The sequence below is a fragment of the Rhinopithecus bieti genome, unplaced genomic scaffold, assembly GCF_001698545.2.
Source record: "Rhinopithecus bieti isolate Rb0 unplaced genomic scaffold, ASM169854v2 scaffold_1618, whole genome shotgun sequence".
Lineage (NCBI taxonomy): Eukaryota > Metazoa > Chordata > Mammalia > Primates > Cercopithecidae > Rhinopithecus > Rhinopithecus bieti.
In genome coordinates this window covers 6,267,544-6,282,027 of record NW_016803937.1, presented here as the reverse complement: position 1 = coordinate 6,282,027, position 14,484 = coordinate 6,267,544, and the positions used below count along the sequence as shown (strand labels likewise).

The 14,484-nt window shown below is 42.9% G+C and overlaps 1 protein-coding gene across 1 annotated transcript in view; it reads left to right on the top strand.

Annotated features, from left to right (window-relative positions):
* CDH13 (cadherin 13) overlaps positions 1–14,484 on the top strand; it is a 1,182,232-nt gene that overhangs the window by 588,958 nt on the left and 578,790 nt on the right. The window contains exon 5 of the mRNA XM_017860982.1: positions 10,490–10,642. Coding sequence (XP_017716471.1) covers positions 10,490–10,642 — 153 coding nt within the window. The remainder of the gene's footprint in view (positions 1–10,489; positions 10,643–14,484) is intronic.

Sequence of the window (14,484 nt, the reverse complement as noted above, 5' to 3'; positions counted from 1 at the left end):
AAACAGTAGGTTAAACAAACAAACACATTAAGGGAGGACTGAATAAAATCACTTGTGCTCAGACTAAAATACTTTGGAATGTGACAGATCTGGAAAGTAACATATAACCAAGGACAGAGAGGAGCTGAATAGTTTAATCAGTTAATACTAGAAAAGATACATAAATATGGAACTAGGTTTCCTACAAAGAGAAAATCCTAAATTTTTTTTAGTCGTGGTAAAATGTACATGGCAGTGGCATTAAGTACATTAACATTGTTGTGCAACCATCATCCCCATCCATCTCCAGAAGGTTTTCATCTTCCTCACCTTAAACTCTATACCCATTAAATGCTAACTCCCCGTTCTCTGCCTCTGGAATCCTCTGTTCCACTTTCTGTCTCTATTAATGTTATAACTCTAGGTGCCTCATATAGGTGGAATCAGACAATATCTGTCCTTCTGTAACTGGCTTATTTCATTTAGCATAATGTCCTCAAAGTTCATTTATGTTGCAGTAGGTATCAGCGTCTCCTTCCTTTTGAAAATTAAATACTATTTCACTATATTTACACACATGTAGACACATACATATATACATCTGTACACATACCTACACATACACTTTTTTTGATCCATTCATCTGTTGATGGACACTTGAGTTGTTCCCACATTTTTGGCTATTGTAAAAAATGCTACAGAATGCTTATTCTTTCCGTGTGTCTATAGGTCACTTAGTAAAGATGATATTGCACCTGGCCAATAAGAAATGTTAAAATAACGTTTAAAGGTGGAACTGTTATTAGCCACATTAGTATATGATAAATTGGAAAGAAAGAAAACCGCTGCAAAGACTTAGAAATTAACAAATACTCTCCTTAAAACAAAAAGACTGCATCCCAGTGAAAATAACCAAGAAAAAAAAGGGCACACTATCAGAAAATAATGCAAAAAACCCCACAATGAACATTGACTTCTATAGAGCTCAGTTTAAGTTAGACTTAAGCATAATCTTGAGAGTCTGCTATGAAAGAAGGAAAACAGGCTGGCACAAGGAGCACTAAGAGATGAAGGATCTGGATGGTAGATTCAGATCCCCTCATCGTGTGTTACTGGAGTTTTAGTTTTCTTCCCAAGTGCTCCATCTTGCCCTTAACCTCAGCACCTTCCCTGGGATGATGGGAGCCCCATTTGACCTTGGTGATGAACACAGCCAGCCCTAGCTGGCGTGAGCACCGCTGATTGATAAGGTGGGTGTGGAGCTACCATCCTTCTCAATGGATTGCCAGGACTTCGGCTCCATGTTTCTCCACCAGGGTATGGGAACTCTTGGCCTTGGACTTTCCTTAGTTCTCTGGCTAATTTATGACCTAGAGGTTGAACGTGGTGAGCAGCATGAGGTGAGAGAAAAGCATGGTACTTCAGCTGTCCAGACTGCTGAATGGCTGTGTCTTCAAGTTCAAAGGCATGTCAAGGACAAACCCACAGCTGAGAATTAATTAATGCTAACAGATCACCTTACAGAACCAGTCTAATGATAAACACAAATGCCTCTGAACAACTGTAGGTAAAGGCAACAGTGTTTTATTTTTTTTTTCTATTTAACGTAGAGTAGAAAATATCTTCTAAATTAGCATATGCATCTAACTCCAATAATTCCTCTTACATGTTTTTAAAAGTTGTTTGTTTTTTCCTGTGTAAGTAATACAGGCTCATTTTGTAAAACTGAAAATATTGTAAGGATGAAGGAAAAAGTATCACACCTACCTTCATCCTCTAAAGACCAATGCTGTTCACATGCGATTTGTTCGCTTTGGTAACCAGGAAGGAAGGTCTAATTATTTCCTAGTTTTGCATCCTTGTGATAATAATGCATATATATAGTTTTCATCCTCTGAAAATGTGTCTCCTCATTTTCTACAGAGAGGAAAACTATACGCATTAATTTGGTTGGATGTGACAGGGAAAGGGTACTAGAATATTAATCTAGAAGCTGCCTTGCCTCACAAGCACAGTGTTTGCTTGGAGGGTCTCCATTTAAAGGGACCCCTGCAAATTATAAGGATGGGGAGGGCGTTAAGTCCTTTTTCAACTCCTAAGCATTACCACTGCCTGGGAAGTTCACTATGGGGATGTTCTGCTGAACCCCTATCAACTCCAGTGGGGGTGGCACCAGGTTCAAGATGCCAAAGAAGAGACCTGGAGCCAGCAATGACACGAGGGGTTTTACTGGGTGATTCCATACAGGGGAGTTCAGTGGTGGTAGGCTGGACAGGAGAACTACAGCCACTTGCAAAAGGCATGCAGTTTATATAGCATTTTCAATTAGCGCCCTTACCGTAAGATCCTTCACCTGGCAACTTTCATTCAACCTCTGAGTCATGGCCTGGATCTGCTGCCCACGTTCCATGGGCCAGGCCAGGGCCCATGTTCCTCATAGACAAGGAACCAGTCTCTAGGTTGGCCACTCCCAGACTCCCCAGCTTGGAACAGACACCCAGGTGTATCCTCCATACAGAGTCATTTTCAGGGTGTTATTACTATCAGGTGCATTTACCATGGAGAGGAATTGTAAAAAGAGAAATAAAGCTCTGAAAATGTGTCTCCAGGTAAAGTGGCTGCATTTTCAAAGAAAAAAGAAAAGGAGGTTTGTATGACAGACCTTGTTTTTAATTTATGAGTTTATGAAGCATTTTATAATCATATAAAAACAGGCAAATAAAGTTGTACTTCTTCACTCAAAGTGTTAATCAAGTGTCTTCTATATTCCAAGCTCCAGAAATGTGAAAGAGAATAAGAAAGCAACAGCCTGAGGGACAGTTACCGCCACCCACAAAGACGCAAGCTGCTCCCCTCACTTTAACAGACCTTGCAGGCTAGGAGGGCTAGAGCTCAGGTGGACGAGGTTAAGTCTGCATGGAGTGGGCGGGAGAAAGGGTCAGGGGAAGCTTCAGTGGGTAAGTAATTGCTGGCGCTAAGTCCAGGAAGATGAGGGGGTCCCCAGCAGACTAGGTGGGGGATGGCCGTCCAGCTAAAGAAAGGCACAGCTCAGGGGGCTGTGGCTCATGCTGAGTTGTGGCTTAGGACTGAAGAAGCAGGTGGAGACCCATCAAAGAAGAGCTCTGAGATTTTACCCTCGGGCAGACGGAGCCATTGCAAGTTTTCGTGGGGTTTTTTGGTTTGTTTGAGACAGAGTCTCGCTCTGTCATCCAGGCTAGAGTGCAGTGGTGTGATCCTGGCTCACTGCAACCTCTGCTTCCCGGGTTCAAGCGATTCTCCTGTCTCAGCCTCCCCGGTAACTGGGACTATAGGCAACTGCCACCACCACGCTCAGCTAGTTTTTGTATTTGCAGTCGAGACGGGGGTCTCACCACGTTGGTCAGGCTAGTCTTGAACTCCTGACCTCAGGTGATCCACCTTCCTCAGCCTCCTGAAGTGTTAGGATTATGAGCATGAGCCACTGTGCCAGGCCCATTGCAAGTTTTAATATAGGTACTGCCCCAGTCAGATGTGGGTTTGCATTTTAGAATGACCATTCCGGTTGCAATTAGGACAGGAGATGGGATAAGAGAGAAATCAGAAACATGGAGGTCAGGAAGGAGACTCCTTAATATTCATTTACTTATTCATTTACTTATTCATTGCACAATGTTTATTTGAAAGCCCACCAGGTACCGCATACTGTTGTAGGCTGTGAGGACAAAGCAGGCAAAAGTAGTTACTTGAGATCTGAGTTAAGGAGCAGAGGAGAGAGGTTGGCAGAGGGTAGGAGGAGGATAATGACAAGCGGAACTTGGTGACTCTGTAATTTTGATACATCAAATTCATTTTCTATACAAGGAAAAAAGAGTAACTGATTAAAGTGCAATTCAAGAAAGTGAGAACCTACAGGGAGGTACCAGAATGTACAATGAAACGCCACAGTCACACATGGCAGTGGGGGGCCCTGGATTGGATTTCGGATCAAAAACAAAGTTTAGTAGAGGCCAGGCACGGTGGCTCAGGCCTGTAATCCCAGCACTTTGGGAGGCCAAGGCAGGCAGATCACGAGGTCAGGAGATTGAGACCATCCTGGCTAACACAGTGAAACCCTATCTCTACTAAAAATACATAAATTAGCCAGGCGTGGTGGCAGGCGCCTGTAATCCTAACTACTCGGGAGGCTGAGTCAGGAGAATTGCTTGAACCCAGGAGGCGGAGGTTGCAGTGAGCCAACATTACACCACTGCACTCCAGCCTGGGTGACAGAGCGAGATTCCATTTAAAAAAAAAGTACTAGAAAAACTGATGAAATCTGAATACATAAAATCTGGAGTCTCATTAATAGTCAAGTGTAAGTATTAATTTATCAGTTATGACCAATGTTCCATTTTTATGTAAGATGTCAGCATTAGGGGAACTTGGATGAAGGGTACATGGGAACTCTGTACTATCTTTGTAATAGTTCTGTAAATCTAAAAACACCTCCCGAAGTTTATAAATGAATACACACATATACACATACAAACCTCAACCTCAGCCACATTGAGTAGAAATAATTATATAATGCATATATGATGACCCTATTTATGTAAAACCATTCAAAGCTGCTATATAGTCTGTGAGTTCATATGTATGCAAATACCTTAAAAACACATACAACGTGGTATCATTCATTACAACTGAGAATGGAGGTGGGAATGGGACTTTGCAGGGGAACAGAAGGGAACATTGACTTTCTCCATATTGTGTCACATCTGTAAGATGTGCAAGAACACCCTTAAAATCAGATCAAGGAGCCACTACCTGCTCCAGGCCTCGGTACTCCCTACCCCTGCCTAGATGCAGAAGACACTGGTCCCAGCTGTGCGTTGCTACCCCCACAGCCAGCCAGGAAGTCTACCCAGGTATGTGGCAAGACTCCTGTGTGCTATTTACATGCCCTTGCAGAGTGTTGGCACCAGGGGCTCATGTTCTTTCTCATCTGTGCTATTTTTTCCATTCCAACTCAGAGGACAAGAAAAAAAAATCCCACTGTGAAAAGAAGGGTTGAATTACAAAGAATAATAGGAAAGGCTCGCTAATTGTGAAGCCCTGCTATGGAGTATATAATGGGCCTTAACAGCTGCTGCAACAGTAGAGACTCGTGGCAGGGTTTGCTTTGGCCAGAGGAGTGCACTGGATTTCTTATATTTCATGACATTAAACCACATCAAAGGGCTGCAGGCTCAGCTGCTGCAGCTGTGGAGTTTCCAGGAGTTTAGCACAGCATAATCAAGGTGGTCTGGAAACTCACTTGATTTGCGTGGGATGGTTTTGAAGCATGGCTGAGTGTATCCTTGGGTTATGGCCATTGCATACCTCCTATCCCCCATCTTGTGAGGTTGGAATATGTTGGGGTCCCTCTGAAAATCCAGCTAGGCACCAAGAAGCCAGAGAGCTGGTGGGTAATTCAGAAGGGCTTGAGCTTCCTCCTGTATCTAAACTGAGCCAAGACACTGAGCTTTCCCCTGAAGAGCGACTTTCCGCACTCCACTTTCATGCTTTCCTCTCCAAGGTTCCTCCAAGCCATGGGGTACCTTTGACACATGTAGAGATATTGCATCTAGTGACTTTAAGAAAAACCAACTCTGCTTTCTGAGGTCTTAGAAACAGGGTATTAAAAGAGTTCCTGTTAGTGTTATCTGTTTAAAATAGGTCTAGAAAGAAGGTGGCAAACAGACCCAGCCTATTTTTAGCAGAGGGCTCCAAACAGTAGTGGTGGAAAGCAGCACCAATGATACTGAACAGGGATGGTGCTGAAATCTCCCCAAAGTAGTTGTCTTCAAACTTGTGTATGCATGAGAATCACCTGGGGAGGGGGGATTGTTAAAGCTCAGATTGCCAGCAATTCTCCCCCTACCCTGATTTCTGATTCAAGAGGCTTGGGGGAGGCCTGGGAATGTGCATTTTTAATGAGTTCCCAGTGATGCTGATACTTGAGACCAATTATTCTAGAGACAGCAAGGCCCCTACTGGAAGTGACACCCCTCATATCCCTGTGCTGGTGGTCCCATAGGGCCGATCACTCTGGGAACACCAATCTGGGCTGTGGGTGTTCCTTCAAAGTGAACGTAGCTCTGAGGAGCAGGAGGCAGGTTCAACAGCCACACCTTTAAGAACATAAAAAGTTGAAGAGAGACAGAAGAGAGACAGACGTGTGCAGTGCTAAGCTGGGGCCCTCACAATGGGAACTGGCTTCTTTCCTGGGGAATAACTAATTTCAATTCAGCAGTAGGTGCCAACTCAGCTAGGTCCTGCCTCTAAGACCGTTGTTTCTGTACCATCAAGTGGCTCAAGCTCTCTGGGAGAGGGCAAGAAAATGGTTGAGATCCACCCTTGGCAGCAAAAGGGAAAGTTGTCCTGGGATAATTTCTGGATCTAGAATTCAGTTTTCTGTGCCGAGTGGCAGGTAGAGAAATGGGAGGGTGATGATATTTGTCGCAAGAGGCCCATTCCCCCACCCCCTCCTTGTTTCTTCTAGAAGGTCTGGGTGTTGTGTTCCCAACGTTTTCTGAGCTGAGAAGGGTCAAGAAAAGATAACAAAGAGCCCAGAAGTCTTCTCCTGGCAGGTCCTCACCAGCAGGGCCTGTGTCTGACAGACAGATGGGTCAGAGAAGCCCGTTCTTGGTCATAGCTCTTGTAGAATTCCCATGTTCGTTTCTCATTAGAATGCATTCTATGTTAATAGGATCTTCAAAAAGGACCTGCTCATTTCAGGTGTGCTTAGGAGAACAAGAGGAAGGAGTTTTAATCCACATTTGGGTGAAGGTGGTAATGAGAGGTGAAGCCAGCTGGACTTCCTGGGCCAAGTGGGGACTTGGAGAACTTTACTGTCTTAGAAGAGGATTGTAAAGTGAACCAAAAGCACTCTATAGCTAGGATTGTAAAACGCACCAATCAGCACTCTGTAACTAGCCAGAGGTTTGTAAAATGCACCAATCAGTGCTCTGTAAAAATGCACCAATCAGCACTCTGGCTAGCTAGAAGTTTGTAAAATGGACCAATCAGCAGGACACGGGCTGGGGGTGGCATCCACAGCTGGGACCAGTGTCTTCTGCATCTAGGCAGGGGCAGTGAATACTGAGGCCTGGAGCAGGTAGTGACTCCTTGATCTGATTTTGAGGGCATTCTTGCTGTATGCTTTTTACAGATGTGACACAGTATGGACAAATCTAAGGGAATAAAAGCTGGCCACCCCCCAGCCAGCAGCAACGACCTGCTTGGGTCCCCGTCCGTGCTGTGGAAGCTTTATTCTTTCCCTCTTGACAGTAAATATTGCTGCTGGCAGAGAGGGGTGAAACAATAGTGATGGCAGTGATAGAGAAGAGTGGAGTGTGCTTGGTGACTCCTTTCCACACAGGGAGCTGTTTCCAGAGCACTTCTCTTCTGGGAGGCCTATGAATTTTGTTATTAAAAAGGAAACGTCGGCCAGGCGCGGTGGCTCATACCTGTAATCCCAGCACTTTGGGAGGCTGAGGCAGGTGGATCACCTCAGGTCAGGAGTTCGAGATCAGCGTGGCCTACATGGGGAAACCCCGTCTCCACTAAAAATATAAAAATTAGCCAGGTGTGGTGGCGCATGCCTGTAGCTCTGCCTACTTAGGAAGCTAAGGCAGGAGAATCGCTTGAACCTGGGAAGCAGAGGTTGCAGTGAGCCGAAATTGCACCACTGCACTCCAGCCTGGATGACACAGTGAGACTCTGTCTCAAAAAAAAAAAAAAAAAAAAAAAAAGAGGAAACCACCTATTCCCTCAGAAAAGGATAGAGACACCGTTCTTACCCATTAACAACAGTATAATTTTATTGTGATGATTAATATTGGAATTACTAGCTTTGATTAACTGAGCCACTTCTGTGTGGTAGGACACGTGCTTTATAGATGCCATCTTATTAAACCCTGGCAATGCTGGAAAGTAAGTGGTGTCATCTGCACTTTAAAGATGAGGCGATGGACCATGCTCATAGTCACACTGTGGATCACTGGGAAAGCTGGGATTGCAACATATATCTGTCTAATCAGTGGAGTTCATTCTCGCTATTTGCCAGCCATGGGGATCCAATGGTGAGCCCAGTAAGCTGTGGCTCTTGGACCTCATGGGGCTTCCAGGCAGCAGGTAGTGGGTTAGTGGAAAAATATCAGTTGGATTAATCAAGTCAAGCAGTGACTGAAAATTATTTTCATCAGAGGGTATGACATACCTTTTTTTTTTTTTTTTTTTTTTTTTTTTTTTTTTTTTTTTTTTTTTGAGATAGTCTTACTCTGTCACCCAGGCTGGAGTGCAGTGGGGCAATCTCAGCTCACTGCAACCTCTGCCTCCCAGGTTCAAGCGATTCTGCTGCCTCAGCCTCCTAACTGGGATTACAGGTGTGCGCCACCACGCCCAGCTAAATATTCTGTATTTTTAGTAGAGACGAAGTTTCACCATGTTGGCCAGGCTGGACTCGAACTCCTGACCTCAAGTGATCCTCCTGTCTCAGCCTCCCAAAGTGCTGGGATTACAGGCGTGAGCCACCACACCCAGCTCACATACCTTATTTTTAATCTTCTTTTATATCCAATTTTCAGTTACTCTTAAAAATACAAACAGATGTAATTGGTGTTTAGTCAATACTCAATGTATTTTAATAAACAACATTTTTTAATCGGAGGAAAACAAACAAACAAACACCTGTAATGCCATGTGGAACTACGCCTTGCTGTGCAGTGATCCTGCCAGATGAACCCTGGCATAAAGTTAATGCTGCCTTAGGCACCACTGCCACCTGGTGTCAGGCGTCAGTATTGCAGGCTTGGCGGCAGCCAAAGTGGCCTGGGGTGATGGGGAAGCAGGGGGCGGGCAGGACCCATTTTCACTAGGAGAAGGCAGATTTCCTGTCCTAGCCACCTAAACCCTCCAGGCGCCGTTGAGTATGTTTCAATAGATGCCTGCTCATTTGTCATTTGGTGACAGCTAGATCTGTATCAGCTTTCTTTTATCTGTATGTCCTGAATGATTATTGTGTTCAGGACCTTTAAACTGTTTTGTTATAATCAAATTAACGTTTGAAGGTTCTGATGATAAAGTGACATAAATATAGATGAATACTTGAGGGTAAACTCTAGACTACACTTATGCCAATAATAGTTCTCTTTAGTTGCACATCTTCATAAAAAGACCCCTCATACTTTGACCCCAGCTACTTCTCAGCCCTAACCCTCTACATGCTTAAGCATATGCCAGTAACTCACAGTTTCCGAAACTTTCCAGACTCTTCCTTGTCTGCCTGCCGCCTTTGTCCGTGCTGTTCCCTCTGCCTGGAGCTACTTTCCTCCACCTTTCCCTTCCGAATTTATTCTTTAAATATCAAATCAAGGTCGACAATTTGTAGGAAAATTCCATAAAGTAAATTCAGAAACAACAGTGTTGTATGTTGTATTGCAGTGTCTCTAGAGAAGTGGAAGATGTGGTTCTGAACCCATTTTTATCTCTTTCATAGATTTGGCCATGGTCAGTTGCTGACTTGTTCTATCTCAGTGGTTTCATCCATTAAGTGGGAATAATAATGTCCTTTGCCCCCAGCATTGAAATATACATGTATATATCTCATATATATATATCAACTGACAGCTGCAAAGATGCAGAGATAGATAGATAGATATGCCCCTAATCTGAGGTTTATATATATATACACATATATATTATATATTATATATTTAATGCATAGGGGTTTGATATATATAATATTTAATATATAATATATAGGGGTTTAATATATATAATAGGGGTTTAATATATATAATACATAGGGGTTTAATATATGTTATATATAGTGTTTAGGGGTTTCATATATATAAAACCCCTGATTGAGGTGTGTCTATATATAATATAGATACATATATTTAATATATAGGGGGTTAATATAGATAATATTTAGGGGTTAATATACATATTATATATATAAGCCCCCAAATGGATGTGTGTATGTATCTATGTATATGTATAAACCTTTTCTGATGAGGCAAAGTGCTTCCTCTGCACCATGTCTAGTACTTATTAGAAGTGAAAGGGCAGGTGACACTGTGGATTATTGGATATATGTAAATACCTAGAATCTTGATCAATGAGTGCCCAGCAAATGGTTTCCATTACCTTTTTTGTTTTGCTTGCAGATAAATTTTTTTAAAAAATATGTTTGGTGGAGTTAAAAATAATATAAATGTCCAATTTTGACTGAACTGGCGTTATTGCCCTCCTTGATCCATCACTATATGTCACCCGAGTGCTGGTAACCTTCCTTAGCTGACAGCTGCAAAGATGCGGATATTAGAATGAAAGGTGTTAGGCAGTGATGCTATTTCTGGTGCTGTTACTTTAGTCGAATCTGTGTTCACCAGGTACCTTTGTGCTGGCACCTGTGATTAGTGAATTGGTTGCAGAAGTATGTTTGCAATGTGCTTTCTCTGTGTTTTCCAGACAGTGTTAAATGTCTCTCTGTTTTTCTGACCAGGTAGTCGACAGTGACAGGCCAGAAAGGTCCAAGTTCCGGCTCACTGGAAAGGGAGTGGATCAAGAGCCTAAAGGAATTTTCAGAATCAATGAGAACACAGGGAGCGTCTCTGTGACACGGACCTTAGACAGAGAAGTAATCGCTGTTTATCAAGTGAGTATGCCTCCCATGCCCACCCTGTGTGCAGAAATGTGGCTTTCAAAGATTATTTTCTTCCCACTGAGCTCATTATTTTTGTGCCTCATCAAACCCGGGTCTGCATGGCTTTAGGGTGTTTCTGTGGGAGCTGAAGTGGATGGAGTTGAACCCTGACAGGGTAACGGTGGGGGGTCTTTACCTCATCAACAGAGCCCTCCAGGCCTGCACCAGACTTTGGGTACCAGAGACCGAGAAGGGAGACCCTAGGGGCCTCTCAGAGGAGGTCAGAACCCTTAGGGCAACTTTGGCTTTCCAGAGACCAGTTTGATGATCTAGAGCTGGAAGAGGTATAAACCCCAAGACCTGATATAATTAGCAAGACATGGTCCTTAGGGTGAAAAAAACTGCTAAATATTCTGCAATAAAGGAGTAGTTAAATTGTGGCAGATTTTGCAAGGCAGTTTGGCCATTTAAAATGCTTTTGAAGAAGTTGTAGTTATATGGGAAAGATTCAAGATATTGAATGAAAATGACATACAGACACATATGGTATCCTCATTACCAATGGAGTATTTGCACATATCATGAGGTGTATATGTTTAAGAAAAATGATAAAGAAAACTCAATGTGTTAATGGTTGTATTTGGAAGTGATTGATTTCTTTGGTTTTCTTACCTACTTAAATGCATTATTGTGAGTGTGCAGTGAGAAGATACTATAAGGGCATTGGAGGCATAAGGTGCTGGACAGACATAGAGCAGTAGGGTGATGATAGGTAGTAAAGTCCCCACCCTCCAGCAGAACCTTGGCTGGGCAATGCGCTCAAGGGTCTCGGGCCCTGGGAGGAAGCGGGTGCCTTCCAGATTTCTATCTCGGAAGACTTGCCAAAGACTTTTCTGAGCATTTTTTGGGAGAATCCCCTGTCAAGGAGAACTGAAGAGTGAGCTATGTGTCCCACCTTATACCCAAGGGGGAATCGGGTAGTTGTATAAATTGAATGTTGGTGCCCTCAGAAATACCCAGTTCCACCTGGCCTTGACAGTCACCAGAGGTGACCTGGCAGCTATTGGTGCCCAGCTGCTGTAGGAACAACCAGCAATCAACTATGGATAGATGCCCTCTTCTCTCTCCATGCCCATCATGGGAGTCTCCAAGGAAGTTTGGGCACAAGGAACTAAGGAAAGATACAATAAATTTCATCATTTCTTAGCAGAGTGATCAAGAGCTCTGGGGTCTGATATGGTTTAGCTGTGGCCCCACCCCAATCTCATCTTGAAATGTAGCTCTGACAATTCCCACATGTCAGGGGAGGAACCCAGTGGGAGGTAATTGAATCATGGGGGTGAGTCTTTCCTGTGCTGTTCTCGTGATAGTGAATAAGTCTCATGAGGACTGATGGTTTCATGAATGGGAGTTCCCCTACACATGCTCTCTTGCCCACCATGTAAGAGGTCCCTTTGTTCTTCCTTCATTTTCTGCCATGACTTTGAGGCCTTCCCAGCCATGTAGAACTGTGAGTTCATTGAACCTCTGTCCTTTATAAATTACCCAGTCCCGGGTATGTCTTTATTAGCAGCATGAGAACGGACTAATACAGGGTCTGAGATCCTCCATTCAGATCTCAGTGCTACTGCTTACTGAGCTGTGGGAACTTGAGCAACACTCTTACCCTCCTTGATTTGGGATTCTTGTCTATAAAGTGTGAATAGAGCTAACGCTTCGGGGGATTATAAAAAATGAAATTACTAGTTTTGGCTAACTAGTAATTGCTACATAGCTAATAAAATAGAGCTTGGGCTGCAGCTTGGAGCTGCTCATACTTTTTAGAAACTGAGGCCGTATAATATTACAGTAGTTAAAAGCATAGATTCTGCACACAGCCAGATTGGCTGCATTCAAATCATGGCTATCATATACTAGATGTGGGTACTTGGCAAGGTGTCTGCCTCAACTTCTTAACCTGGAAAATGGGAATAATAATAATGATGATCTCATAGGATTTCATAAGGATTAAATGAACTAATACATATCAAGCATTTAGAAAATGCCAGAAACATAGTAAGCACCATATAATCTTCCTACATGAGGAACAGTAATCAATTATATTAAAGGTGAAGGAAGGTAAGTGAAAACCCAAAGGACTCCAAGTTATAGCCCAATTTCTCATCTCCAGCACAAACTTTCCTTGAATAATCTTGAGTTTTTACTATACTTTTATAGTCTACTTCATAGCATATTGATTGATTGAGCAATTCATTCATTCTACATACATTTAATTCAGTATTTATAGGGTGAGAGACGCTCTTCAAGGTGGATATAGTAGCAACAAGACACACTGGGTTCCTTGCTTTCATGTATCTTTTATTCTAGTTCTTTGTTTCAAAGTAAACTGGCTTGAATTGCTCTCTTCTGTGGGTATGTGACATGCCAGGAAGTTGTGCCTTGTTTATAACATGGCTTGTTGATAACACCGGCACGGGGTCATGTACCCTCATTGGAAAGGCTGCTGGTATTTAGTGGGAATGCAGTTTCTTACACAAGTACTTGCGTTACTTATGACTGGCAGACTAGGACCCAGTCATTAGCAGTGCACTCTTCAATGGGCTCATGAGGGCCTACTTTCTGATGCCATTTCCCTCCATGCCTCATGCCCTTCAGTTCAGTCATTGTCCTGTTTTCATGATACCCTCGCTGCAGCTTCTTACACTTGCTGAAGCTTCTTCCTTGAAGAAGCACGTTTGAGGAAGAGCCCCGATCACTCTGTAGTTCTCCTATTTTTAGACAATGAGAACTGGGTTACTCTCACGTTGGTCTACTTTGGGCACAGGAATGTTGCAGTTTCAGTTCATTTTAAGTGCCTATTTAAGAATAAGTTACTATTTTAGTAGTACAGCTAGATCCTTGGTGTTCATGGTAGTCAACATTGTTGGTAGCAAATGAAGTTCTTCAAAGAGTAGAGTGGGAGGTCTCCAAATCCCCGCATTTTAGTTTCTAGTCTTGCAAGTTTAAAAAGGAGAGAGCCTGCGGGTGAATGTGTTGCCATGATAATAGCGCCAATGTTTCTATTGTCTAATGTTGTGCTACTCACATGCAAGTATGTGTTAATGTATTAACATTTTCCCAATCCAACAAGAAACATTTTGATCTAAACCTCAGGGATTTGTATGATAAGAAATAATCTGAAATACATTTGTCCTTGGGCCCCTGAAGTGCATCACCATTGAAGCTGCTGTTTATTGAACACTGCATGGCAGATATTGTGCTAAACACATTGTATACATTCTCCTATTTAATCCATTTCACACCACAGACTTAAGAAGTAGGTGTTAACACCATTTTACAGATAAGCAAATAACTGTTAAACAACTTTTTCAAGGTCTCACAGCTGGCATGTGTTGGATTTGGGATCCATATCCGTTTCTTTTCAGCTCCAAAGCCCTGCATTTTCAGTCGCTAAGAAACACTCTTCCTATTTTATCCCCAACTAGATTTTAGATCTAATCTGTAAATTCTTTAGCTCCTTTCCTAGGAACTCTGCTTACTGGGGCTGGGAAGGGAGTTTGACTGGCTGGGTGATCTATTGTTTTTTAAAAATCATCCCATTTCCATGACCCACTGCCATCTTGCCACTCCTCCCTGCCCCAGCCCCCAGAAGAACTTCCCAAGCTTCTGACCCAAAGTAGCACCTGGCAAAATAATTTATCTCTTGCAGTATTGGAAGCTGACATACTAATGCAAAGCCTCCTGAAATATTACTCATTATTATGCATTTTGCCAGCATTTGAGTGATTTGTGAACTCTTCATTGGAATAAAGTACTGTAAATGATTCATGAATGACCAAGTTTATGAAATTCTA